General features: G+C 42.9%; 1 protein-coding gene across 1 annotated transcript in view; it reads left to right on the top strand.

Annotated features, from left to right (window-relative positions):
• APBB1IP (amyloid beta precursor protein binding family B member 1 interacting protein) overlaps positions 1-24903 on the top strand; it is a 56431-nt gene extending 31528 nt beyond the window's left edge. Inside the window, exons 10-13 of the mRNA XM_086614854.1 lie at positions 13990-14088; positions 15069-15186; positions 21198-21289; positions 23649-24903. Coding sequence (XP_086470980.1) covers positions 13990-14088; positions 15069-15186; positions 21198-21289; positions 23649-24176 — 837 coding nt within the window. The 3' untranslated portion in view covers positions 24177-24903. The remainder of the gene's footprint in view (positions 1-13989; positions 14089-15068; positions 15187-21197; positions 21290-23648) is intronic.
• The last annotated feature ends 241 nt before the right edge of the window (positions 24904-25144 follow it).

Raw genomic sequence — 25144 nt, 5'->3', positions numbered from 1 at the left:
ACCTTTAGAACTTTAGTTTTAGTGACTGGTAGTCCTATGATATATGTCTATGCTGCATCTGCAAAGTTATCTTCAAAACAAGGCTGAACATGCTCCCAGTGACTGACTGCTCAGGTGACTGGACACATCTGGACAAATGTATGATGAGAAGACTGGCAGTCCCTAATGTTGACATTATGAGCACCATGGACTATATATTAAAAAGTATGTCTACTTTTTATTTGCAGTGTAGTCATACCTGTTGAGTGATTTTTGAACTGAGATGCAAAATCTTGCAGAAGTAGACATCTCAGATGGCATATTTTATTGCACAACTATTTGTGGCATAAGGGCAAAAGACATTGTTCACTCACTCATGAAAATCAGTGTTTGCTGTTGAAGTAAGTATCTCATTGCTCCTGCTCCAGGTAGTAGCACTGCAAATAGACTGGGAATTCTGCATTCCTCTCAGGAAAGGAAAAGAAGTCCATACTTTTCACATACTTCAGATAGCAGAAATTAAGCTTTGAGGTTGCAGTAATTAGGCCTTGCTTGCTATCTGTCATTAATAGAGAATTTAGAATACAGTGGGATTACTGTGTACAAGACAGAAGATAATCTTATTGCTGGTTCTCTAAAGACCTGCAGTGCAAACAAGATATTAGAAAACACACTATCTTGCCATCTCAGAAAAAAAAGCATGGGAAACATTCACGTCAGAGGTCACTTATAATACCACATTTCTGGCTGTAGTTGCACACAACACTTTTTTATTCAGTTTCAAAATGTCTGCTAGTCTAATTTACACACGGCCAAGCAGAAGTGGTTTATAGACACAGACTTATTTTCTGAAGCAGATCTATCTAACACAGATGAACAGTTTTAATGCTATAGTATTCCACAAAATGCTCTGCAAAAACCCACTTTATCCATTTTTGTAAAACAGAGGTGAGCCTTCTGAAGTTAACAGGTAAGCATTATTTCTGAAAAATAGAACTTCTAATGAAAAAAAAAAAGGAAAAGGGGAACTGGTTTAAAAATAAGGGGAAATTGATTTTCTAAACAGATGGCTGGTCAAAGAAGTATCTGACTAATAAGTTATTCTGTTCAGATGAACATAAAAGCATGATTTTTGAAGGGTATGTAGCAATATGTTTAACTGTTCACAATGATTAGGAAAACTTTCTGGACTTATTGCCATCCTTTGTGAAAAGAGGTATGCTATAAATAAGCACTTAGACAAAAAAAAAAAAAATCGCAACTCAACTAAAATGCTTGCTTTATTGGATGTGTGATGTTAGCACTGTACCCTCAACATGAAATGTGAAGAACAAGATCAAAAGCTCACTAGGGAAAGCTTTATGTGTAATAGGCTTATAAATATATGAAACCTACTTAGCAAAACTGTTTGCTCTGATGCTTCTAAAATGTGTTTGTGGTACACTAGAATAAACATCATATTGATAAGATCATTACACCCGAGCAACACTACTTAACGATGAATAGATTATATTACAGTGATTGTTCTTCATTTTAGTTCCCACAAATCAGTGTTTGGTAGATTCCTGACTGGCTTAGTTTCAGACTTGGCTTCTTTTAACGGCTGTCTCTTGCAGTGGCTGGAGTTGGTCAGGAAGTATGGGCAAGTAGTGATATCTTCAAATCTGTTGTTTTGAAAGTGTAAGCCTCCCACTCAGGGTGGTTTTCTGAGGCTGATGTAGTGGAGGGTTTCATATTTATTATAATTTTTGTACATCAATTTGAATTCTGTATACCTTTTTGAAGGTGTGCAGCTGAGATGAGTTCTGTCATATCCTTCTCTTACCTTTGAAGGTTGGAGCTGGAGGAAAGAGCAAAGTTAAATGTTGGTCTCTTTGGATGCTTGGTGACACAAAAGTGTGTGGACAGGAACTTAGAGCCATTTATTACTCTTAGTCACATTTTGTTCCTGTCTGGTTTTATGTGGAAGTCTCCCAGAAGAAAATATCTCTCTTCGTGGGAGACACTTGTCCTGAGACGTCAAAGGAAAACAAACCATCGTATTTGAAATTTCTCATTCTGCTGTATTTTGAAGATAAAGTCCTCAAGATGAAATGACAGTACTTTTGCAGACAGACGCAGTGAGCAAAAGGCAATAGATTTAACAGGTAAACATTTGCCTTTATTATACCAGTAACCTAGTAATTTTGAAGGAATTTGGATGCCCAGCTCAGTCCAAGCCAGACAGAAATTTCTCAATAGCCAGAGCTGCACTGCTGTGCCTTCAGAGCTCTTCCATTCTCCTGTGTGTGCCTCAGGACAGTGAGCTCTGCAGAGTTTCCCTTCCAGTTACTTGTTTGTTTGGCTGCAGGAGAACATTATCTGTCTTTAAAGCAAATGAGGGAAAGTAATTGGAAGAGTAGCAGCCATAGCCCATGCTCGCTGTTCACTGAGGGTGGTTGTAAATTAAAGGAGATTTTCACATTTTGGAAAATAGCTTAGTCTGCAGCCCTTATTAGCTCCAGCAAGCTGTAATGGCACTTGGAAAGTTTTTGAATAATAGCATACCACTACATTTTTGTAAAGAATTGTTGCTTTCTGAGGAACCCCTTAGGACCTGCTGTGTCAAAAGAGTGAGCAGTCATCAGCCCAATTACTCACTTTACTGTGTTTCAAACTTAACAAAAGAAACTGCCCAACTCAGAGGCAAGAGATCAGCTTTTACTTTATAGTGCAGGAAAAACGCAGGGACTTAGCAGCTTCAGCAGTATCTTGCTTCTGTGCTAGGTGGAAAATCCTGCTGAATTCAGAATCAGATATAATTTCCCAGCTTTGAGCAGTGAGTTGAAAAAAATACTGTACTTATTTCTGACTGGTTAAGCTAATTGGCATCCTTGCTTTAAGAACAGGGGAAATGCCCTTCATTGATTCAAATGGCAGCAAATGGCCAGTGAGGCGGGCTGATTTGGAATTGAATGTAGCTTCATGCTTGAAGGAAGCATCCCTTCTTTTCCTCCAGTCCCCATTTGAATAATAAGCCTTATAAGCAAATAAGTAGGCTAAAACCATTAACACTTGTACCTGCCTGCAAAGGTCCTATCTCGTATTAGCAGGGAGAGAAGAGAAAACGTTTCCTAGGGGAACAAGGAGGACCCGGGCAACTACAGACCGGTCAGCCTCACCTCTGTGCCTGGCAAGGTCATGGAGCAGATTCTCCTGGGAACCATGCTAAGGCACCTGGAGAGCAAGGAGGTGGTGGGTGACAGCCAACATGGCTTCACCAAAGGCAGATCGTGCCTGACCAACTTGGTGGCCTTTTACGATGGGGTGACAGCATCGGTGGACAAGGGTCGACCAATGGATGTCATCTACCTGGACTTGTGCAAAGCTTTTGACACTGTCCCGCACGACATTCTTCTCTCTAAATTAGAGAGGCATGGGTTTGATGGATGGACCACTCGGTGGATAAGGAATTGGCTCAATGGCCGCACTCAGAGAGTAGTGGTCAACGGCTCAATGTCCAAGTGGAGACCGGTCACAAGTGGCGTCCCTCAGGGGTCCGTGTTGGGCCCGGCCCTCTTCAACATCTTTGTCGGCGATGTGGACAGTGGCATGGAGTGCACCCTCAGCAAGTTCGCCGATGACACCAAGCTGTGTGGTGCCGTCGACACGCTGGAAGGGAGGGATGCCATCCAGAGGGACCTCGACAGGCTGGAGAGGTGGGCCCGTACCAACCTCATGAAGTTTAACCAGGCCAAATGCAAGGTCCTACATCTGGGTCGTGGCAATCCCAGGCATAAATACAGACTGGGTGGTGATTGGATCGAGAGCAGCCCTGAGGAGAAGGACTTGGGAGTACTGGTGGACGAGAAGCTCAATATGAGCCGGCAATGTGCTCTTGCGGCCCAGAAGGCCAACCGCGTCCTGGGCTGCATCAAGAGGAGCGTGGCCAGCAGGTCGAGGGAGGTGATTCTCCCCCTCTACTCTGCCCTCGTGAGACCTCACTTGGAGTACTGCGTCCAGTTCTGGAGTCCCCAACATAAGAAGGACATGGACCAGTTGGAGAGGGTCCAGAGGAGGGCCACGAAGATGATAAGAGGGCTGGAGCACCTTTCCTATGAGGACAGGCTGAAAGAGTTGGGGCTGTTCAGCCTGGAGAAGAGGAGGCTCCGGGGTGACCTTATAGCGGTCTTCCAGTACCTCAAGGGGGCCTACAGGAAAGATGGGGAGAGGCTGTTCAGGAGGGCCAGTTATGATAGGACAAGGGGTAATGGTTTTAAAATAGAGGGAGGTAGGTTCAGGTTGGATATTAGGAAAAAATTTTTTACTATGAGAGTGGTAGAACACTGGAACAGGTTGCCCAGAGAGGTGGTGGATGCTCCATCCCTGGAGACGTTCAAGGCCAGGTTGGACAAGGCCCTGAGCAACCTGATCTAGTAGGAGATATCCCTGTTCCTTGCAGGGGGGTTGGACTAGATGACCTTTGAAGGTCCCTTCCAGCCCTAACCATTCTATGATTCTATGATTCTATGATTCTTTTTGCCTCCCCCTAACCTTGGCCATCTTTATGGAGGAAAGAGCCCTTGAGAGATATTACAAGAACAAGCAGAGCATTCCTGCCATTTTTGTGTCTATGTGCCAGGCATCACCAAGAACTTACAGGAAAGAGGAACCCTGTAACTCATGTTAATCACAATCCTGGTGACTTGGTTTTAGCTAGGACAATGAGATTTCTCAGGCTGTGTGACACTGCCCTGAACTATACAGGCTTTTGCCTTGAAGTCTTCATGATATTTCGTTGCTTCACCTTGATGTCTCTAAATGGGATGCAGGCTTTTTCTCCAGTATCTTGTCTTAGGCTACATTAAGTGAGGGGCTCGCAGAGACAGTGAGCCTTTGGTCCTAGTGCTTGTCCCAGCTAACATGCATCCAATCACTGGAACCTGGCAGCTCCCTCTCTCCTGTTTCTGTTTTAATCTAGCCATTTAATTTCAACCTCAGTGGTCATACCTGGGTTACTTAGCTGGTTACTTACCAGTTACTTGGGTACTGGTGTTAGTGTAGCAACAAGATCATGCGCGTCATTGGCAGGTTGCTTTGATACGTAGCCAGAAGCTGGGGTAGATTTTGCAGCCTGTGATGTTGGAGCTGCACCTAGACGAGCAATTTTAAACTAGCTCAAATATAAGTGTTCTTGCCTGCAGATCCATCCCGTAGGATGTTCCTCTTACAGCTAGAGAAGCATGGTGTGTTGTGAGGCTCCTTGCTTCTAATTTCTTCCCGTTACATCAGCACTCCCTTGTATATACTGTAGCTCAGAACAAAAATGAGATAGTTTTTGCTTACTTGATAACCATCAAAACACTGAGGAGGTAATGAGGAAAAGGGTGGTGTGCCAGAAACAGTTCAAAAGCACATCACAGTGTCTACCAGCAAAAGAGAGAGTGCTTTGCTGAGCTTATTCAGGAGTTCTCTTTCAGGATGATTCAGGAGACAGCTGTAGTAACTGAACAAAGCAGTGCTTCCTCATATCAGCTCTTCTCAGGCAGCAGAAAGCCCAGCTGGGACCAACCGAAAAGAGCACAGCTGGCTGGTTGGTGTCAGAGAGCAGGGTCACCTTTAGCTGTCCCTGTGCGGCAATCCAGAACTTATGTGGCTGGGTCCTGTGGATGAGAATGCAGCCTGGCACAGAGGCTCCAATGAAGTTGGCTTTCAGGAATCATTAGGCTTTGAGACAGCTATAAAACTTGAAGAACTTTTTTATTTCCCAGTAGCTACTTGGTCTATGCTGAGCTATAACCTTCTTAAATTGAATAATTCTACACCACTGCTAAACAAGCCTTCCTCACTCAGAGGAAGTCTGGCATTTAAAAAACAAAGAACCACACAAAGAACCCTCGACATCTTAAAAATAGAGCCTCTGAATAAAATAAATACTTTTGGGGCATCTGCTGCTGTAAACATGCAGATTCTTCCTATTTTCTACTCAACCTAAACGTAATGCTTACAAAAATGTAAAGATCCCACCCTTCGCTTTGACATCAGATAAAGTGAGTCTTTTCTTAATGGAGATCTCCATCTGCAGAAAAGAGGAAAGGAAAGGGCAGCCAAGTGTGGAAGACCCTCACTCAAGCCTGTGTCTGTCAAGAACCCATCTGTCCCTCTGTTCCAGGCAGAGGACGTGGGAGAGGATAGCAGCACAGCTCTCCCCGCTGCCCTGCAGAGTGCTGGCCACTGCTGGGGGAGAAATGGTGAGGGGAAAAAAAAATATCTCTCTCCTTCACAGAAAAAGTAATTTCACACACCGCACACAGCAAGGCGCAAGTTGGAGTGGTTTGGTTCCTCACAGTCACCTTTGCATTTACAAATGTGAATTTTTATGCATAGATTCCCTGTAGATCTTCTCTTTCACCATCTACTGCCTTGCATGGGAAATGCTGCGGAAATGGCTAAGACCTTTTGTGATTTATTTCATATTCCAAAGATGAAGGCCCCATAAAACCAAGAGATTCCACCGTGAAGGAAGGAAGGAAAGGATCTGTTCATTGTGCTAGCGACAGCATCCCTTGCACTGAGCAGAAATTGTGAATGTGATGTTTATTTTGTGCGTTAAGAGCATCTGTGTGTGTGTGCATGCGCACATGCACACACACTAGTCCAGGAGCTGGTTTTGTCACACTATGTTGAAAAATCTTTCAAAGCAGACAAATAGCAAGGTAATCTATATGCAAATTTGCAGGTTTAGTCAGTCTGATGTGCCTGTGACAAAGAGTGAATTTAATTATAGTTTATTGGTGCTGGTTGTGCTTGAGTAATCTGGAGGTAATGGTGCATAATGCTGAATTAATCTAGGATGAAAAAAATTGGTTTCCAGGGGATAAACTGAGACAAAGGCAAATCATCTTCTATTTCCACAGCTGGGTACGTTTTCCTGCGCAGTCTAAACAGCTAAGTTTTCCTGGTGTCATTTGGAAACTACAATTTTTAAAAAAAATCTTCTAATGATCCAAAGAATTTTGAAAGTAAATTTTCAAGAAGAATAGCTTCTGTTTGCAACAGTAACGTCATTCTAGCAGGTAATTTGGTATTTAGTCGCCCCACTCCCCATTGCCTCCTCCCTCACACCCGCTCTGCCCTGTCGCAGACTGAGTCATGTACATAATGCATTCAACACAATGACAGTGAAGAAAGTGGAAGGTGAGGATTAGCAGTGTTTGAGATAGATGTAGAACAAATGGCTAGTGCAGGAAACAAGGACAGGAAACAGGAGATTTTCTATTTCTTTACGTGAAAGCTTTGAAAATCATTCTATTAGCATGAATGCTTCAGATAAATATTTCAGAGTAAAATTCTTTGCTAAATAAACTGAAAAAGCAAAAGCAGAAATACTCTTTTTTAAAGAACGCTTTTAGATATGTGGAATTACACTCATAGTACACGCACACGTTTTGCAAGATTAATGCATAAACTATGGGTGTTTGTGTGAGAGAGAGAATGGACAGTGAGAAATGAAATATAATAGCTTTGGAAAATATTATTTGCTGCATAAAGCAGTCCTCCTTGGTTACAATGACCATTAAATATATTTTTAATGACCTAAGAATTTTCTGTAGAGAAATGTAGGTCAAAAGAATAATTTCCTTATAATAGGACAGTTACTATTTTATCTGTACAGTTCACGTATGTCTTCAAAAGATCAGTAAAGCCTAGTCATCTTGATTCAAGGAGTGCATAGCATCAGAATTTGACCACGTTTTATAGTAGACAACAAATTTGAACTAATTCTGTGTGATTTTTGAAAGGTGTTGCATATTAATTCTACTTGCAGTCATGGGAGCCAGAAAAGTCTTAGCTTGAGAAGCCAGCTCAACATAGGACAAGTGCATTGGTAGAAGAGAAGATATCCAAAAACATTGACCAGTTTGTGAAAATTTGGCCTAAAGCCAAAGCTTTTGATCTAAAGTTAGTCACTCTTTATGCTTCTGGTTATCGTTTCTGCCTCAGAGACTGAGCAATGATCCATATATTTTGGGGCAAGGAATCCAATGAGATGCCTGAATAACTTCAGTTTACTTTTCATCTTCAGTGTTGGAAGAAAGCAAAGAAAAGAACATTTTATTGGGATAATCTTTAATTTCATGCACACATGGCCTTTAGTCATTTGTTTTGGCACAAACCATGGAAACCACATCGTTCAGTTCCCATTTCTTCAGGTTTTCAATGTGTTCTATCTTTTTTCCTTAGGCAGAGAGTTTACTTTATATCCGAAAATGTAATCTGTGCACAAATATTTTTTTAAACCTCTCCAGAAAATAAGCTCTTTATATTAAAGTGCTTCTGCTTTCTTTATCTCTAGACAGTGGATACTTGTAGAGGAGACAGTGGATCAGAGACACTAGATTTTGTTCCAAACCTTTTCAGTGCTTCTCCGGATGCAACATGGCACATCCTTTTGCAACCTGCTGTTTGAGGTGCTCAGGCCTTAATAAGTAATTGGGCAGATGTCCAACACTTCCAAAAATCAGGCCCAATGATGCGACTAATTCATCCTCGTTAAGAGTTTTGACATCGACAGAGAAAAAAGTTCACTGTAGTCGAATTATGTTGCATTTTAAAACACCATATTATTTCAAAGCATGATTCCATATTTTTCTGTGAGAAAAATTCTGGAGTCCCTTGCTACTTGCATATTACTACTTTTCATTCAAATTATGGCTTCTGGGGTGGTTGCTTTTTGTCTTTCATAATTCATTTTGGTGCTGCATGTTTCAGAGGCAAAGGTGATAAACCTTTCCAGAGGAGATGTTTTCACTTTGCTGTCAGATGATTTTAGTGACCTTTTCAGGACACAGTGTGCACCGTGTAACAAAATAATTTATCTGTCTCTATGTGTGAGATGTGTAAGCTGTGGTGTACTGAGGTTAGTGTTACTTTGCCTAAAAGTACAGTATTTCTCACATGACTGTCGTGATTGATACTGTTAAGACCTCTGTTAGTCTCACAGAGAGGTTACTACAGGGACCATGAATCTAGTTTAGCAAAACCAGATTTGCATAGTGACTACAGCTCCTCACGTCTGTGTGCCGTACTGAACAGCTGTCCTGAGACACTGGAGCTGTGAAAGGAGGAAATAGGTGCACATGGATCTTCACATCAAGTCATCATTTCCAGGGACTTTCAGCTGTCCAGATTCTTCTCTGAATTGATTATCCTGAGTCAGTATTTTTATGTACTACCTAATAGTTTTTGCATGTGACCTGAAGATTTTAGTGGAGAGTGGAGCTTGTTCAAGGTCAGTGTCAAAAGCAGAGACTTCTGCTGTTGGTATTGCCAAAGTAATTTTACTATGGTACAGTTCTTCCCAAGTGAGCAAGCTGCTGGGGTGGGGTGTGACAGTTCTTGGCTGAAGCGTCATGCCTTCCTGTCCCAAGTCGTATGCTTTGTGCATCTGAAAACCAGAGGAAGCCAAATGCCTCCATCTGAGCTGCCATGGTCTGGACTTACATACAGCAGCAGGAGGCAGCCTCTGTGCTGGCAGCATGGAACAGTCCTCCTTAGACCTGATCCAAAGCCCAGGAAAGGTAATGGAGATATTCCCAGTCAACCTCAGTGGGCTATGGGTCCAGTACAAAGTTATGTTTTATGTGTTACACATAAAAAGTGCACCAGCTGCTGCTGTTTCTTGGAAAGTGAGAGACTATAATAGAGTTCTTAACTGCTATGAGGTGAAGACACAGACTGCCTGCATGGCTTTGCCATGTTTAACCTTCCTTATGAGAGCTGGGTGTTCAGCAGCTTGCTAGTTTGGCCCCTAATTGACAGAATATACTTGTGACTCTGAATTTAATCATGGTTGCTGATTGGAGTAATTTAATCAAGTAACTGATTGGGGCAATTTGGAATAGGCCCCACTGGTGAATGTTAGTAGTTAAGATGGATTGCCCAGTGGAGACAATAGCTAGTAAAAGATAGGGTAGAGAGTAGGAATTAAATAACTCCATGTTGTCTGGCATGGGACACTCTAGCCTTCTTCACTGACAGTTCCCTCCCAGCTTCTCAGGATGGTGAGAACTCCACAGTCTCAAAATATTCGTAGACAAGGTAAGCAGTGAGATGAGGAAGCTTGCTGATGATGCTACATTATTCAGATCATTGAGGACAGGGCACACTGAAGAATCCTGGAAGGCCATTGTGAGGCTAAGGTTCTGGGCAATAAAATCAAGAAGAACATACGGTCTAGGTATACTCACAGTAATGCACATAGAGACAAAAGCAATCAGAACTTCACCTGTGACATTACTAACTTCGAGCTGGCCTGTACCATACAGGAGCAGGATGTTGATATGGTATATAACTTGCTGAAAGCTTTGTTTCAGTGCTTGATGGTGGTCAGATATATACATCAACCATTAGGAAAAGCACAGGTGATAAAATGGTGAATGTTGCCATGCCATGGCACAAGTCAATGGTTTCCCATCACCTGTGCAGTTCTGGTCCTCTCATCTCAAAAGATATAATAGACTTGGAACAGGATCGAGGAGGAGCAACAAGGATAAGCAAAGGTAAAGAATTACTTTGACTTGAAGAATGACTGCAGAGCCTAGAAGCCTCTAGGCTGGAAAAGAGACAACTTGCCAGGAATATGATGCAGATCTCAGGAGCGGCATAGAGAGGTGTGGATAGAGGTCAGCCATTCAGTGTCTCTTCCAAATCAAGAATGTTACACAAAGCAAGCAGTCAGATTCAGAGCAAAAGGAGATGGTTCTTCATAGAGCCTGTAGCAGACCTGGCTGGGAAAATGGTTGCTAAAAGATATTGTGAATGTCAGAACTCTCTCTGGGCTCAATAAAAAGATGAAGGAAGTACTTGCAGGAGAAATCCATTGAAGAACCTATATATGGAGAAACCTCATCTGGCTCAGAAAATCCCCTGATCTGAAAACAGTTGCAGACAGGGGAGAGTACAGAGAAGAAAGTATCATATGTGCTTGTCTTGTTTTTTGTCTTCCCTCAGTATCCATTTGTGGCCACTGTCAAAGTCCAGATAATGAGTTCAGGGACCTTTGATCTGACACAGTGTTCCTGTGAAACTTGTATTTCTGTAGGGTGCCCCGGAGGAGCAGCAGCCCCTTGGAGCTCCCCAGCAGAAGATCCCTGTGGCAGGGCTGTGTCTATGCGCAGCACCATTACCTAGCTTGCTCTATGACATGTGCTCCTCTGCCTCGTTTATGCATTGTACATTTTCTGCCAGATGTTTGCATGAATTATCTATGAAATTATAGAAGTCTTTTTTTTTCCTTCATAATAAAAAAAGTTGGTAGGTGTGGTGTTCGAAAATGAGGGGAGATATGTAGACCCATTGGATTTTTATTGTTGTGAAAAAGAAGGGGAAAAAAAAAGTCCTAATTTTTTCATTTTTAAAAGCTTTGGGTGCCATCTGCTGGGTTCAGTAGGACTTTACACACTGGAACAAAATTGCTAGTTGCTGGTTGAAAAGTTTTTGAAGAATTGAATTTACCCAGGGTTGCAGCGTCTTTGCATCTCCTGGTTTTCCTGGCTCTGTTGGTGATAACGTAACCCAGGTCTATGAGATGTACTCTGCCACACAGAGAATTGCCTGCTTACATTTTCCTTTTAAAGATGACATTTAGACTGAATTCCCTAATGGTTTTCACTGTGTTTGGTCACATAACGGAGAAATGGTGGAAGGGAATAAGGATTGTCTGGCACTGTGTCCTGGCCACGTATTGCAGTAGTGGAGCCCGCTCTGAGCAGCATTCAGGCTGTCCAATGCTGCTGGAGACAGAGGCAGGAAGGTGCTGGGGAGCTGGAGAAGGCTGTTAGTCCAGTGGCCCTGGTTACTGCCTCTATTTGATACGTGGCATAGGTGTCTTGCAGCAAGATACAGCCCTGTTCGTTGGACTGTGTGAAGGAGTGGTATGTGAGTGTACCAGGTGGGTGAGGCACAGGTCCGTGGGACAGGCATGGTGCCCACTCTGCAGTTAAGGCACCTGGTGGCAGTGAGCTGGCAGCTCTGTGTTTGCAATGTGACATGTCCATAGCTCCCACCTTGGGAGTGCCCAAGAGCAAGGTAATAGATAGAATAAGGTAGCCAGGGGCCCTTCCAGAGGGCTGAAGTGGACTTCGCGTAGTCGTCATCCAGGGGAGATGGCCAGCTACGTATTTGCAGAAAAATGGCAAACAGTATGATCTGTGCGAGCGGCTGAGTTCAGACACGCAGGGAGCTGTATTGCAGTTACTCACAGCGCTGCCGTGGACACATCTGTCACTGTGAAACCCCTCAAGAGTCATATCCCTTTGTTTTTTCCTTCCTCACAGTTACCTCCCTGGTGTGTTCACTCTTGCTCCGTAATTTGATGATACAGGGCTTTGGCAGCAATACCGGCTTGCACGGTCCCATCCTCTCATCCATCCCTTGATACTTGTTCTCTCCCCAAGCCGCAGTGCCCCTTATCGCCACGTTGTATGTGAGGCCACGCTGTGTACCACTGGGTTTTAAAAAAATAAACCAAAACTACAGCATGATGGAATGGATTATATTTAACCCAGACCAGTTGCGCTTTTTTTTTTCAAATCACAATGTACCTTCATAAATAGTTGGGTCAGCACAAGCAAGGGGGTTCTGGTGTCTGCAGCACTGAGCGGGGAGCAGGGACAAGTGGCTGAGGAGCAAGACTTCTGTATTCAGCTCTGCTTTTGAACCCCCGGATCACCCAGCTGTGGCCAGGGTTTGGCCCCAGCCACCAGCACGCATCTGCCAGGAGACATCTGGCACCTGCATCAGCCCTGGGCAGGCGGGCTGCTCACAGCACTCTGTGCTGCAGGGATGCTCCTGAGTTCCCCGCATCCAGCGCTGCTCTGCTTTGGTGGCTTGATGATATGTATAAAACCAGGGTCCTTGCTGCTAGGTGGAGGTGTGCTTTGAATTTTCAACTGCACAGGTGGGAAGAAAGTGGTTTGAAAATAGTGAATCCTTGAAGCATATCTGGATGCTTTTTTGTGAGTTCACAATATTTCACTAACTATGCACCTATAATTTACAAGAATATAAATAGAAATTAACACATAAATGAGGAATAATGAAGCCTTTTCCTTTGGTTTCGTTCTTTTCCTTGCATGTCAAGAGATGGCAGTATATTTTTCCATCCAAGCTACTGCACTACTTAACAGCCGCCTTTGCTGTAGCAGGGAAAGAAAATTTCTTCAGGGTCTTAGAGAGGATGTCCAGCCTCAGCATTTTGGTGATCTTTTGAGTTGCAATGGTACGTCACCACGTACTAGTACTACATTGATCAGTAAGGGGAAGAGATCCTATATTTTATCCGAAAGAACAAAAAAGGTTCAAAAATTACAAAGGTTTCTGGTACAAACAAATGGAAAAGATTACTTTTGATGGTGGTGTGTTTTGAATGATCCTCTATCTAGAACATATGGCAGTCTACATAACTGTTGGCAAACAACAGCAAGAGTAAAGCAGAGTAAAAATGTCTAAGAAGAAAGCTAGAACTCGTCCCAAAGAAAGGCAGTCAGTTAGAAGGAAAAATCCGTTTCAGCTGAGAGTTTATGCTTAAACAAATTTAGCATACTCTTTGAAAACTAATTATGTTCAGTGTTCAGTCTGGATGCTTTGTATATGAAAAACCACAAAGAAACAGACTTGCAGTGATTATACATTGAGTGTTAGACCTTGAACCATAGCATTTGTAGACTTCATTGAACTCTAGATCACTATTAGATTTCTGTAGCCCTTGAATTCATGTTAAAATGCATGAAAATTATTTCAAGCAAATGCTGCCAGTGGCAGCTCAAATATAGTTCATAATCACCATCTTTTTTGTTTTCTTACACTCTGTTTTTGCTGGTGCTTTTTTTTTTTTTTCCAAATCATCTTCATGTTAACATGATGCCCACAGGCAGTGTTCTCACCGAGATGACTGTGCGGTGCCTTCGTACTTTTGTGTAGTGATTTGATTTCTGTGTTTGTCTTATTTTATGAATTAATATCTTTCAGCACCCTCAGATTCAAAAGGAGTCACAATATATCAAGTACTTATGCTGCGATGATCAAGCAACCCTGCATCAGTGGGTAACAGGAATAAGAATTGCCAAGGTGAGATTAAAAGTTAATTTAGTTTAATATGTTTTCTTTAAAATCCTGTCTTCCTCAGGTTACTGACTGTCATCATCTCAACTGGAAATATTGTGACAAGAATGGACATTCATGCTAATTTTACCATAGAAAGAAAGAGCAGAAAGGCATGACCAGGATGGATTTGCTGAATGTTCCTGTACTGTAGTTATCAGTGTGTTTTTCTTACAAACACGGGAGTGAATTCGTAGCTATAAAACTCATGTACTCATAAAACTTACTTCACAGTTATCTGGCACAATAATAATATGCTGTGGCTAAAGATGTGCAAGCTCTGGTCAGTCCAGCTGTGACATTTTACAGACAGTTCTGCCGAAATTGTCTGTCTGCCTCACCCTCTTTAAAAAAATCGTAATTCACAGCCCATTTTGTTTTGCACAGAACATGAAGGGAGATGGATTTACACATAGCCCACTATACTGGCTATACCTGGCTGTACAGATCTGCTCCTGTTAGGTATATATTATTTTCTACCAGTTCTGCTGCAGAGTGACATCCAGCAAAGCTGTGGGGTGAGGATCGAATTATTTTGTGTCTTACACTGACAGAGCTGTTTGCTCTAGAGCCCAGGACTCAGGGTCCCAAGTCTCCAGTCTGAAAATGTAATGCTTGGAAAGCATTGGAAAAAGATATTTATTGAGAACAGTTTGGTTTAAGCCAAGTTTCAAGATGTTTACAGATACTGAAACAAACGTAAAATGTGAGAATGATATCAGTAGGACTGCGTTTGGTCACAAGGATTAATGTTTTATTGTGCTGTTACAGAGATGCTTTCCACCTGGCCCTATGCAGAAACAGGCACGCCACTTGTAGAAAGCTACTTTTTAACAAAACTGGGTAGGAAGGAACATGGTGAGAAAAGTTGTCCGAGAGCAAAGGGAATGGTTGGCCTATGTCAAGCTTAACACCGTGCTTATTGTATTGGTTTGTTTGTTTTGCAGTATGGGAAGACGCTGTATGATAATTACAAATGTGCAGTGAAGAAAGCTGGCTTGTCCTCTCGGTGGGCAAATCAAGGAACAGTGGAACCAGCTGCCCCTGCAGGATCCTTATCAGCAGGTATTGATGCTGTCACAGCAGTTGAAATCACATTTATTGCCCTTGTCTGTCACCATCAGTGTTGCATGTAGTCTTTGTTCAGAAAACTATCCCATGGATTCCCATGTACCAGTACAAGTTGGGGACTGAACTGCTGGGGAACAGCACAGGGGAAAGGGACCTGGGGGTCCTGGTGGACAGCAGGATGACCATGAGCCAGCAATGTGCCCTTGTGGCCAAGAAGGCCAATGGCATCCTGGGGTGTATTAGAAGGGGTGTGGTTAGTAGGTCGAGAGAGGTTCTCCTCCCCCTCTACTCTGCCCTGGTGAGGCCGCATCTGGAATATTGTGTCCAGTTCTGGGCCCCTCAGTTCAAGAAGGACAGGGAACTGCTTGAGAGAGTCCAGCGCAGGGCCACAAAGATGATTAAGGGTGTGGAGCATCTCCCTTATGAGGGAAGGCTGAGGGAGCTGGGTCTCTTTAGCTTGGAGAAGAGGAGACTGAGGGGGACCTCATTAATGTTTATAATATATGTAAAGGGTGACTGTCATGAGGATGGAGCCAGGCTCTTCTCAGTGGCATCCAATGATAGGACAAGGAGAAATGGATATAAGCTGAAACATAGGAGGTTCAGCTTAAACATGAGGAAGAACTTCTTCCCAGTAAGGGTAACAGAACACTGGAACAGGCTGCCCAGAGAGGTTGTGGAGTCTCCTTCTCTGGAGATGTTCAAAACCCGCCTGGACCCGTTCTTGTGTGATCTGATCTAGGTGGTCCTGCTCAGGCAGGGGGATTGGACTAGATGATCCTTTGAGGTCCCTTCCAATCCCTAACATTCTGTGATTCTGTGATTTGGCAAGATAATATCTTGTTCTAGACAGCCCAGTGTAACTCTAATCTATAACTAAGCTAGCAGCAGAGCTCTCACTTTAAAGTTAGAACTTGAAGTACAAAGACAACCCACTAAAGGTCAGTTTAAATCTGCATAATTTAATAAGGTATTTTTCTTTTGGCATCTGAATACAAATACTTTATCCTCCCTCTATGTTTTACGGACTGATGATCATAGAATCATAGAATGGTTCGGGTTGGAAGGGACCTTAAAGATCATCTAGTTCCAACCCCCCTGCCACGGGCAGAGAAATCCTCCACTACACCAGGTTGCCCTAAGCCTCATCTAACCTGGCCTTGAACACTTCCAGGGATGAGGCATCCACAACTTCTCTGGGCAAGCTGTTCCAGTGCCTCGCCACCCTCAATGTAAAAAATTTCTTCCTTGTATCTAATCAAAATCTCCCCTCTTTCAGTTTAAATCCATTGCCCCTTGTCCTATCGCTACACGCCCTTGTAAAAAGTCCCTCTCCAGCTTTCCTGTAGGCCCCCTTTAAGTACAGGAGAGCTGCTATAAGATCACCCCAGAGCCTTCTCTTCTCTAGGCTGAACAGCCCCAACTCTCTCAGCCTGTCTTCATAGCAGAGGTGCTCCAGCCCTCTGATCATCTTCATGGCCCTCCTCTGGACTTGCTCCAGTAGCTCCATGTCCTTCTTATGTTGGGGACTCCAGAGCTGACGGCAGTATTCCAGGTGGGGTCTCATGAGAGCTGAGTAGAGGGGCAGAATCACTTCCCTCGACCTGCTGGCCACACTTCTTTTGATGCAGCCCAGGATACGATTTGCTTTCTGGGCTGCCAGCGCACATTGCCGGCTCATGTTGAGCTTCTCATCAACCAGCACTCCCAAGTCCTTTTCCTCAGGGCTGCTCTCAATCCATTCTCCGCCCAGCCTGTACTTGTGCTTGGGATTGCCCTGACCAATGTGCAGGACACTTGCACTTGGCCTTGTTGAACTTCATGAGGTTCTCACAGGCCCACCTCTCCAGCCTGTCAAGGTCCCTCTGGATGGCATCCCTTCCCTCCAGTGTGTCCACAACACCACACAACTTAGTGTCATCCGCAGACTTGCTGAGGGTGCACTCAATGATCCATGTCTTGAAGGTTTCTGTTTGCCCATCTCTACACTGACTGTATCGGAACTTTTTTTTCCAAGCAGTAAAAGGAGTGACTGGCATATTCTGAGAACGATCATTTCAGAAAGATATTATTATAGGGTGAGCCTCTGTCTTACCTAGCCTTTCACTCATTTGCATGATAACAACGTGGGTGTTAGGAGGACACAGAGGAAGAAAGGATTTCTAACTTTTTTTTCCAGTAGCTTCATCATACTGCTATTACCTATTTTATCATTGTACAAATACAACAGTGCATGATACTAGCTGTAACTTGCATGAATGTTTTTAGTTTACATGATTAAGATATGCTTTATGTATTAGGAAGGACATGCTGGCCAAGTACTTACTGTCATAAGACAGGCAAAGTCAAAATCAGTGTTGGCAGTTAATATCCTGAATTCTCATGTACACAGCTCAAAATCTTTCAAACACCTTTCCAAGGCTTTAGTTTGCATTTTCTCAGTATATATGAGAAGAGGGTGGTCTTTCTACTATTTCTTGGAGTCAAATCATGATAATAAATGCATGTTTGGGGTAGGGAGAGTCAGTAACAGACTGCTTTGAGATCAGGGGATTTTTTGATGGTTGTGCATGAGGGTACTTTAGCGAGGGTGGATGGAACAGTGGTGGAGTGTTTTGTGTTCTGGTGTTGATGGCAGTAGAAAGGTGGCTGGCCAGTGGGGCTCCATGCTGGTGCTGCAGTCTGTACTGGATATGGGCAGGACCAAGGCCTTATTATACATATTATATTATACATACCTGTGGATACAAAAAGGCTAGAAGCAGAAATTTTCCAGCTACTGCAGCGTCCTGTGAAAGTTCTTTTTCCCATGCAGGCTAGCTGAGAAACAGTTTGAGGTTTTTGTAAACTAAGACTTTATCTTGCACCTGTAGCTTGTTATGCAGTCTTGTTTATGGCACACTGGGAAAGTTGTTTTGAAATGGGTGTTGTAGCATTTAGCCAATCACTCTGGGAGGTGGATGGTCAAGCGACCAATTGCCTTGGCCATCCTTGTGAACCATATTATATATATATATAGATTTGTAATTAATAAACGGCTGATGCTGCTGCTGCCGCTGCTGATACTGCTGCTGCTGCTCCTGCTGTTGGCGTTGGCTCTTTCTCCTGCACCTGAATTCTGTGTCGTTCTTCTCTCCGTCCCCGAGACGGTTGCGACACATACCTTATGTTATACATCTGTATAACTTCAGCTCCTGACTAGAATCCAGGAACACTGCATGTGATCATAAAATGTACTGTTAATCTTAACTAATGGATCCCATTAAATGGTTAAGTAGCCTGGAAAGATGTTAGTCATGTATGTTGTCTCTATGGAAATATCTCTGAAGGATCATTAGCATTCTAACTGAGGCAAGTCACTGTGATTCTTGCTCTCTTACAGTTATCATTAGTGCCCTATGTAAAACTTGGGGCCTGACTATAGTACTATAACCCAAACTGCCCGACTATGAGCCGTTGCTGGCCCATGTTTTGGAAATGGAACAAAGCGTGTTTTCTTCTGTTTTCAAATGGCTGTATAGCTGTTTATATGGTCTGATTTCAGTATAGGCTAAAATCTGCTGTAGAAAACTGCAGTCCTGTGTGAGCTTAGCAGGGGGCTGCTGCTGTTAACGTCGGTGGCAGCCAAAGGCAACGCTCACGAAGGCAAGTGGAACTTCTGTTCTCACATCTCAAGTAGCCTGCTTTCCCTGGTCGTGCTCTGTAGCCAGCATTTGTGTGTTCGCCTATACCCCAAACTGTACGATCTGTGGTTCTGAGGCATCCCAAGTGGCAGGGATATTGCCGCTCTGCCTCACTTTGTATGTCTTTGGACACTAAAAAACCAGGGTATGTTGTGTGCCAGCACAATATCATTATGTTTGAAAGATGAAGGATGTTCCTTTATTCAGATGTTCTGTATCACTACAAGACTCAATATTTTGCATTATATATTATGGGAATCTATATTTTGCAATGTATTTGGACTACTTTTTTATTTTCTTCAAACAAATATTAATTCAACAGAAAACTTTGGAGAAATTGACTTGCAAAGAAAACGATAACATTTAAATTAAAAATAAATCTTGATAATAGAATGCATGACCTCACATATTGGATTGACTGGAGGTTCTTTAGCTGACTGACTTTCCATATAGCATATGTGCAGGTATGTGGCAGGAGTCAATGTATCAAATTTTGCTTTCAAGTCTAGCATAGTTTATGAAATCCATTAACAGAGAAGAAACAGATTACCATTTAGCCATGTCCCAACTTTCTGGTATATCATATTTGCCCAGTAGAGCACCATACCTTGCTCTGTATAGAGTGGATCTCTCTCTGCTCTTTCATTTAGTTAAACTATCTTTGACCAGTGTCAAGCCCAAACTCCTGCTCTGCCATGGACAGCAAAGTGAGGAGAAACAGTAACTTACTCCACTTGGGAGCATGGCCACAGAACCCAGGAATTTACATCTCTCTCTGCTGAGCGCTTAGCCACAAGATTGGTTTTATCTCTTTATTGACTTCCATGATAGTCCTTCAGCAAACACAGACTGTAGTTTGAATGATCAAATGGTACTTTGGATTAAATATGCTGACTGATGTGCAGGCACAGGCATAAAACACAAGGACTTCAGATGATCTTCTGTCATCCCTTGAAGCCTAAATAGCCCTAGTAAATTCAGTACACTGCAGAATTTGTCTTACTTCTCTGTCAGTTGTGTGATTTGCGGGCATGGCAATAAAAATAATTTATTCTCTTTCTTACCATATTCATGGAACCTCTTTGCTAATCAGAAAAGTACATGTTGAGATTAAAACCATCGTTCTGCTTAGACTTATATTACCTTAGCCAAGGGTTCACTAGCATCCAAGAAGTACCAGTGGAACTTTACTGCACCTCAGAACTACTGTAGATCACAATAGAGCTAGGGCAGTCATTAAGGTTTACAGATGTGTGTATCTAGGCACCAAACACTACTACTTTGACATGTACTGCTTCCAAAAATCTCAGACTAAACTGGAGAGTTTATGTAATTCTTATCAGACTATACAAGGACTGGGGTTTTTTTAATAATTAGTCCTGCAAATTTGTCCTTTAGTCTCACATTCGCTTACCTCATTTGACAGTACTGGGTTATTTATGCATATCCCTTACAAACACAGTAATGGTGGGCAGACATTTTGCAGAGCTTTAACTTAGCCAGCTAGCAGATCTCCATTCATCTGGGAATACAGCGAGATTCACAAATCTTCTGCGATTCCAGCTGGGGAAGAAGTTTCAGAGCTGTCAGCTCATTTACTAAAGAAAATGGATCAGCTTCTCTATAGGCCTTAAAGCCTTCAGCTCTCATGGCTCTTATTGATATGAAACTATGGCGCTTTTAATCTTTAGCCTAAAGTAATGGAAAAAAACCCCATGCAATAAAAACTGAGAATGTCGTAATACTACAGCATGCTACAAACTTCAGAATCCTGTTATGAAAGACAGGTATTTAAACAACGGAAGGCCAGAGGGTGGGTTTAACTATGCCAGTTTGATTTCTGCTTAGCTTCCCTTCCAAAGCCAGCTCGCCTTCTCTATTCCTGTGTCAGCCTTAATGGTCCCTTTCTGTAATCACCATTTACAATAGTCAGAAGAAAAAGCTCTTCATTTGTCAACACCTTTTCATACTCAGATATTTCTGTCATATGTCTTCATAATTCTGCCACTTGCACTTCCTGTAGGATTGTCAGCTACAACCGTGGAGGCATGTGGACAGGTATTAGTTTTAATGTAAGGTATCTTGTTTATTTTGCTTAGGTAATGAACTGAATATGAAAAGTCACAAAATAAGCCTGAAGCAGAAAACAGACATCCTTATGGATTTTACTGAATTATGTATAAAAAAACCTCTAACGAGTGGCTCCTTGGTGGAAATTGTAAAGATGTTTTATAGCCTTTTTCTTAGTATGCTGTTCCCTGATCTGGTTAATATCACAAAAATGTAACATTCTTTTCCCTCTGTCTTGTCTCCTTTTCACAGGTGTTGTTCAGTCAAATGGACAGATACCCCAAATTGTTCGTCCTTCCAGTGCAGAATTTCCAGAGACTCAGAAGAAAGTGGATACATCAGAGGTACGGGTCAGCAGTTACTAGCAGTGCACTAGTTAAATGTCACCTGTGAACCAGTTCTTTGAGTTTGTTTTTCTTCACTCACTGTCTTCTCCCCTCAAAGTGCTGTTGTGGCAAGGATTTGCCTCCTAGGCAAGGTGGCTGGTTCCTTGCTGCCACTCCTCATGCTTTTCACACTGCAAACAGCGTGCCTGTTGCACAGAAGCAAGGAGCCACTGACAGGAGATGAAGGCACAGCCATCTACCACTTTCATTTTTCAGACAAACAGCTGTGAATTCACATAGCAGGATTAGGAATGGTTCTACTGGGACAGACTCAAAGAGTCTGTGCTGCCACAACCTCAGTGCCGTTTTCTGTCTCTGCCAGAAAACAGGTCTTGCCTTTAACACAAAGAATACAGTAGTGTTTTCAGCAGGGAATACTGTGCACGGCTGAAGATGGGTGTGTAAGAAAGAAGAAAGTGTGAAGAAGTAAGGAAAAACATGTGTTTTCTTTAGGCTCTAAATACATTCCGTGGTCAAGCTCTAAATTTTGTCTACTTGCACCACCTCTGGCTGTAAAAATATCAGTAGGGTGCAGTATGAGGACTTCAAAAACATCCTACAGAAAAAAAACCCACCACTGAATTTGTTTGCAGTTCATTATTCAGTCCCTCCGTGATGCATAAAGTGCGCAGGACAAGTGAAATGAAATTCCTAGGATTTTGCTGTCACCTGCATTACATGTTCTATGCTTCTTGTTTCTGTTTTTGAGTTCCTCCTTTTAAAAGAACCGTTTCTCTGTTCTGAACCCACTTCCTCTGGAATAGATCACGTTCTCAGAACTCAGCCAGTTGTTTCCTCCTTCTGTGTCTCGTTTACTTCCATCTTTGTAGGCAAGGAGAATGAGGAAGAGAAGGCATGCATGTCACACTTGGCTAATGCCAGAATTAGTACTGCTGACTGCAGGGTTGCAGAGCACTTTTCTCTAGCAGAAGCAGATGTTGCCTTATTCATCTCACAGCTTCTACAAGCCTGGGACCAAAGGATCAAGCAGAAGTCTTTCAGGGTGCATGGTGCTACAGTTAGAGCACTAAGCTAGCTGGATCTAAACGGATAAATTAGCATAACTAGAAATGAATGTGTTACAAAGCTTTATTTTCAGGACAGCAGACTTCTCCACAGGTTTACAAGAACAGATAGCACGTTTGTGTAGTAACTATCAACAACTACCAGTTGCTACCTGAAAAAAAAAAAAAAAGAAGAGCAAATTATATTCACATATCGCCAAATGGGCTTTATTTCTCTTTAGAGTGTTAACTAGCAACCACAATTTAAAAGAAAAGCCACCTAAAATTTTGTTAAAATAAATGTTATTGTTAAAATACATGTGCTATCCTACATTTTATTTTTTTTCACTTGTTTGAAGGACGCTTTGATTAATTTTTCCTTCAAAAAAGTTGTCAGGGGGTTTGAACATCTCATGTCCTTGCAAACATGGGTAGAACTTAGTGGCTTCAAGGACCTGTTTGTTGCACTATTGATTCAAAAGCAAAGGAGGCGGCGTGCACACGCCTTGCCCAGCAGGCAGAAGACGCCCTTCCCCAGGCTTATCAGTGGCCTGTGCCAGGTCACCGGTGGAGTATCTTTCCCCTGCCGCGCACTGCACAGGATCGTGGCAGAGAGGCTTTCCCGAGCGCCTCTATCTGCAGTGCTGTGCAGAGGGGCCCAGTGCACTACCCTGCGGGTGAACCCCTGTCACACCATGTTGCAGAGTGCTGGGGACAGTGAATCCAGACGCATAAACTTTAAATTCCCAAATCCCTCCACCTTCTTCCAAGTTTTCTGCTGTTGTATCTAATGAGTTTGGCAGAGATAGGTGACTTCATTATTTCAGCTTTATCCAGAGATCCAGCAGTCATAGCTAGAATGGGAGGTGGAGATACAAGGGGGACCAAGAGCCAAAATTACATCTGCTTTTTATGTTCTCAAATCTTGCTCAGTATTTTTGGATGTAAAAACATAGCATAGATTTTTTTTTTTTAAGTCTTCATGTTCTCAGAGAACGAACAGCAGGGTGGAACATCAATAAAGTATCTTTACACGTCTCATTAACTGCAATTCTTTGAAATGTTAAAAGCACTCATTTTCTGAGGACAGCACTCAAAGAAGCACTATGAATACTGTCAACATGGAGGTTTCCACTGTCAAAGCTCTGTGGGCAGCTCCAGAAAGAAAACAAAATATTATTTGCACTCTTCAGGCAAAATGTACATTTCACTGTCTGCCTACTGCACTCTTCTCATCTATCTTCACATCTTTTCACTGTTCTTACCCATGCACTGACTGTGTCTTGTCCTTTTATTCCTTCTGCTTATTACAGGCTAAGTCGAATGACGTCAGTGCGCCTGCTCCGGCACAGTCAGTGATGAGGCCGCAGAGATACCAGACTAAGAGGAACTCAATGCTGCCACCTCCTCCACCTGAAAGACGGTCATCTGCTATTTCTGTTTCACCGATTCTACCCTCCAAAGGCAAACGAGACAGCGGCATTTTCCTAACAGATCCAGACAGCTTTCCAGCACCACCACCTACATTGAAGATTGATTTTCCAGCACCACCATCTGATTTCTGTGAACCTCCTCCTGATTTTGTGCCTCCACCACCACCAGCCTTCAGCAGCGGTAATGGAGATCTGCCGTTACCCCCTCCACCTCCACCTGTCTCCAGTAAGCCACCACCTCCGACAAAGAAACCTGTGCCACTTCCTTCAAAAAGGCTAGAAAACACAGGACAAGATGGAGGGCCACAGTCAGCTGGACCACCTCCGATTGGAGGTGGAGGCAGGCAAGCAGATTTCATGTCCGACCTAATGAAAGCTCTTGAGAAGAAAAGGGGCAGCAGCTCCTGAGCTCTGGGAGCAGGTGGACTTCAAGCCATAGCTGATTTTGTGAGGCGCCATGGAAGGTCATGCTGGATCAGGCTCTCCAGGAGGAATTCTCCTTCAGAGTTCCTCCTGGGGATCTCAAGAAGTAAGGTGGAATGCCCTCTGTCCCCGACTTTGTCCCTGTAACCTGCTTCTCCCCTCCCTGCCGTGGCCCTCCGCCATTAACTACCATTCCAGCATCAGGCCGAGGTAAGAACTGGCTGTAGAGTCTTGCTTCACTCCGTCAGGGCAGTCAGGAATGGTGGAGCAGCACTTGCAGAGCTGGCCAGCAAGTGAAATGCATCTTCTGTGGCTGCCTCTCTAGTAGAATTGGAGCTAAAGGAAAAAATACAACAATGTTCTCATGTGAATTTTGAGAAATGGGAAGGTCCCTTTTCACAGATTTCCCCTTAAAGGTTCTTGATCAGAAATCCCCTAATTGTGGGGTTTTTTAATTGAAAATATATGTTTTTTTCAAAAATAGTCTGTCTTAAAAAGTTAAACCTCAGCTAGATTATTCTGAGATACAAGGCAGGACCAGGGCCATTTCCAGACAGCATCATCCCAAATGTTGTACACTCTTGCTTCCATATGCAGCTCCAGTCATACCTGTCAGCACTCACAGTTGCTGCCTTTAAATCTCATTTACTTGGTTAATGTCAGACAAAGAAAAATTTTTATTTGAAAGTCTTGTATGCTTCACTTGGTAAGCAGGGATTTTTTTTCCTGTTGGTTAACATTTGTCTTCAAACTGTACCTAGAAATAGTCTGTCTTCTGAAAGACTTTGTAATTATCTTGTCCCTGATATGTCTCCTAGATTTTTTTTCATTTGTTCTCCAAGTTTAATCCTCCATTGTACATTTAGGCAGCATTCATTATTAGTTCTCAAATAAAAATAATTTCTATTTTATATCTGCACAAAGTGTCATAATTAATGAACAGGCATTTTACT

This window comes from Tauraco erythrolophus, chromosome 7 (genome assembly GCF_009769465.1).
Source record: "Tauraco erythrolophus isolate bTauEry1 chromosome 7, bTauEry1.pri, whole genome shotgun sequence".
Lineage (NCBI taxonomy): Eukaryota > Metazoa > Chordata > Aves > Musophagiformes > Musophagidae > Tauraco > Tauraco erythrolophus.
Note: the sequence above shows the minus strand (reverse complement) of the source record. Positions and strands in the feature narration are given on the sequence as shown.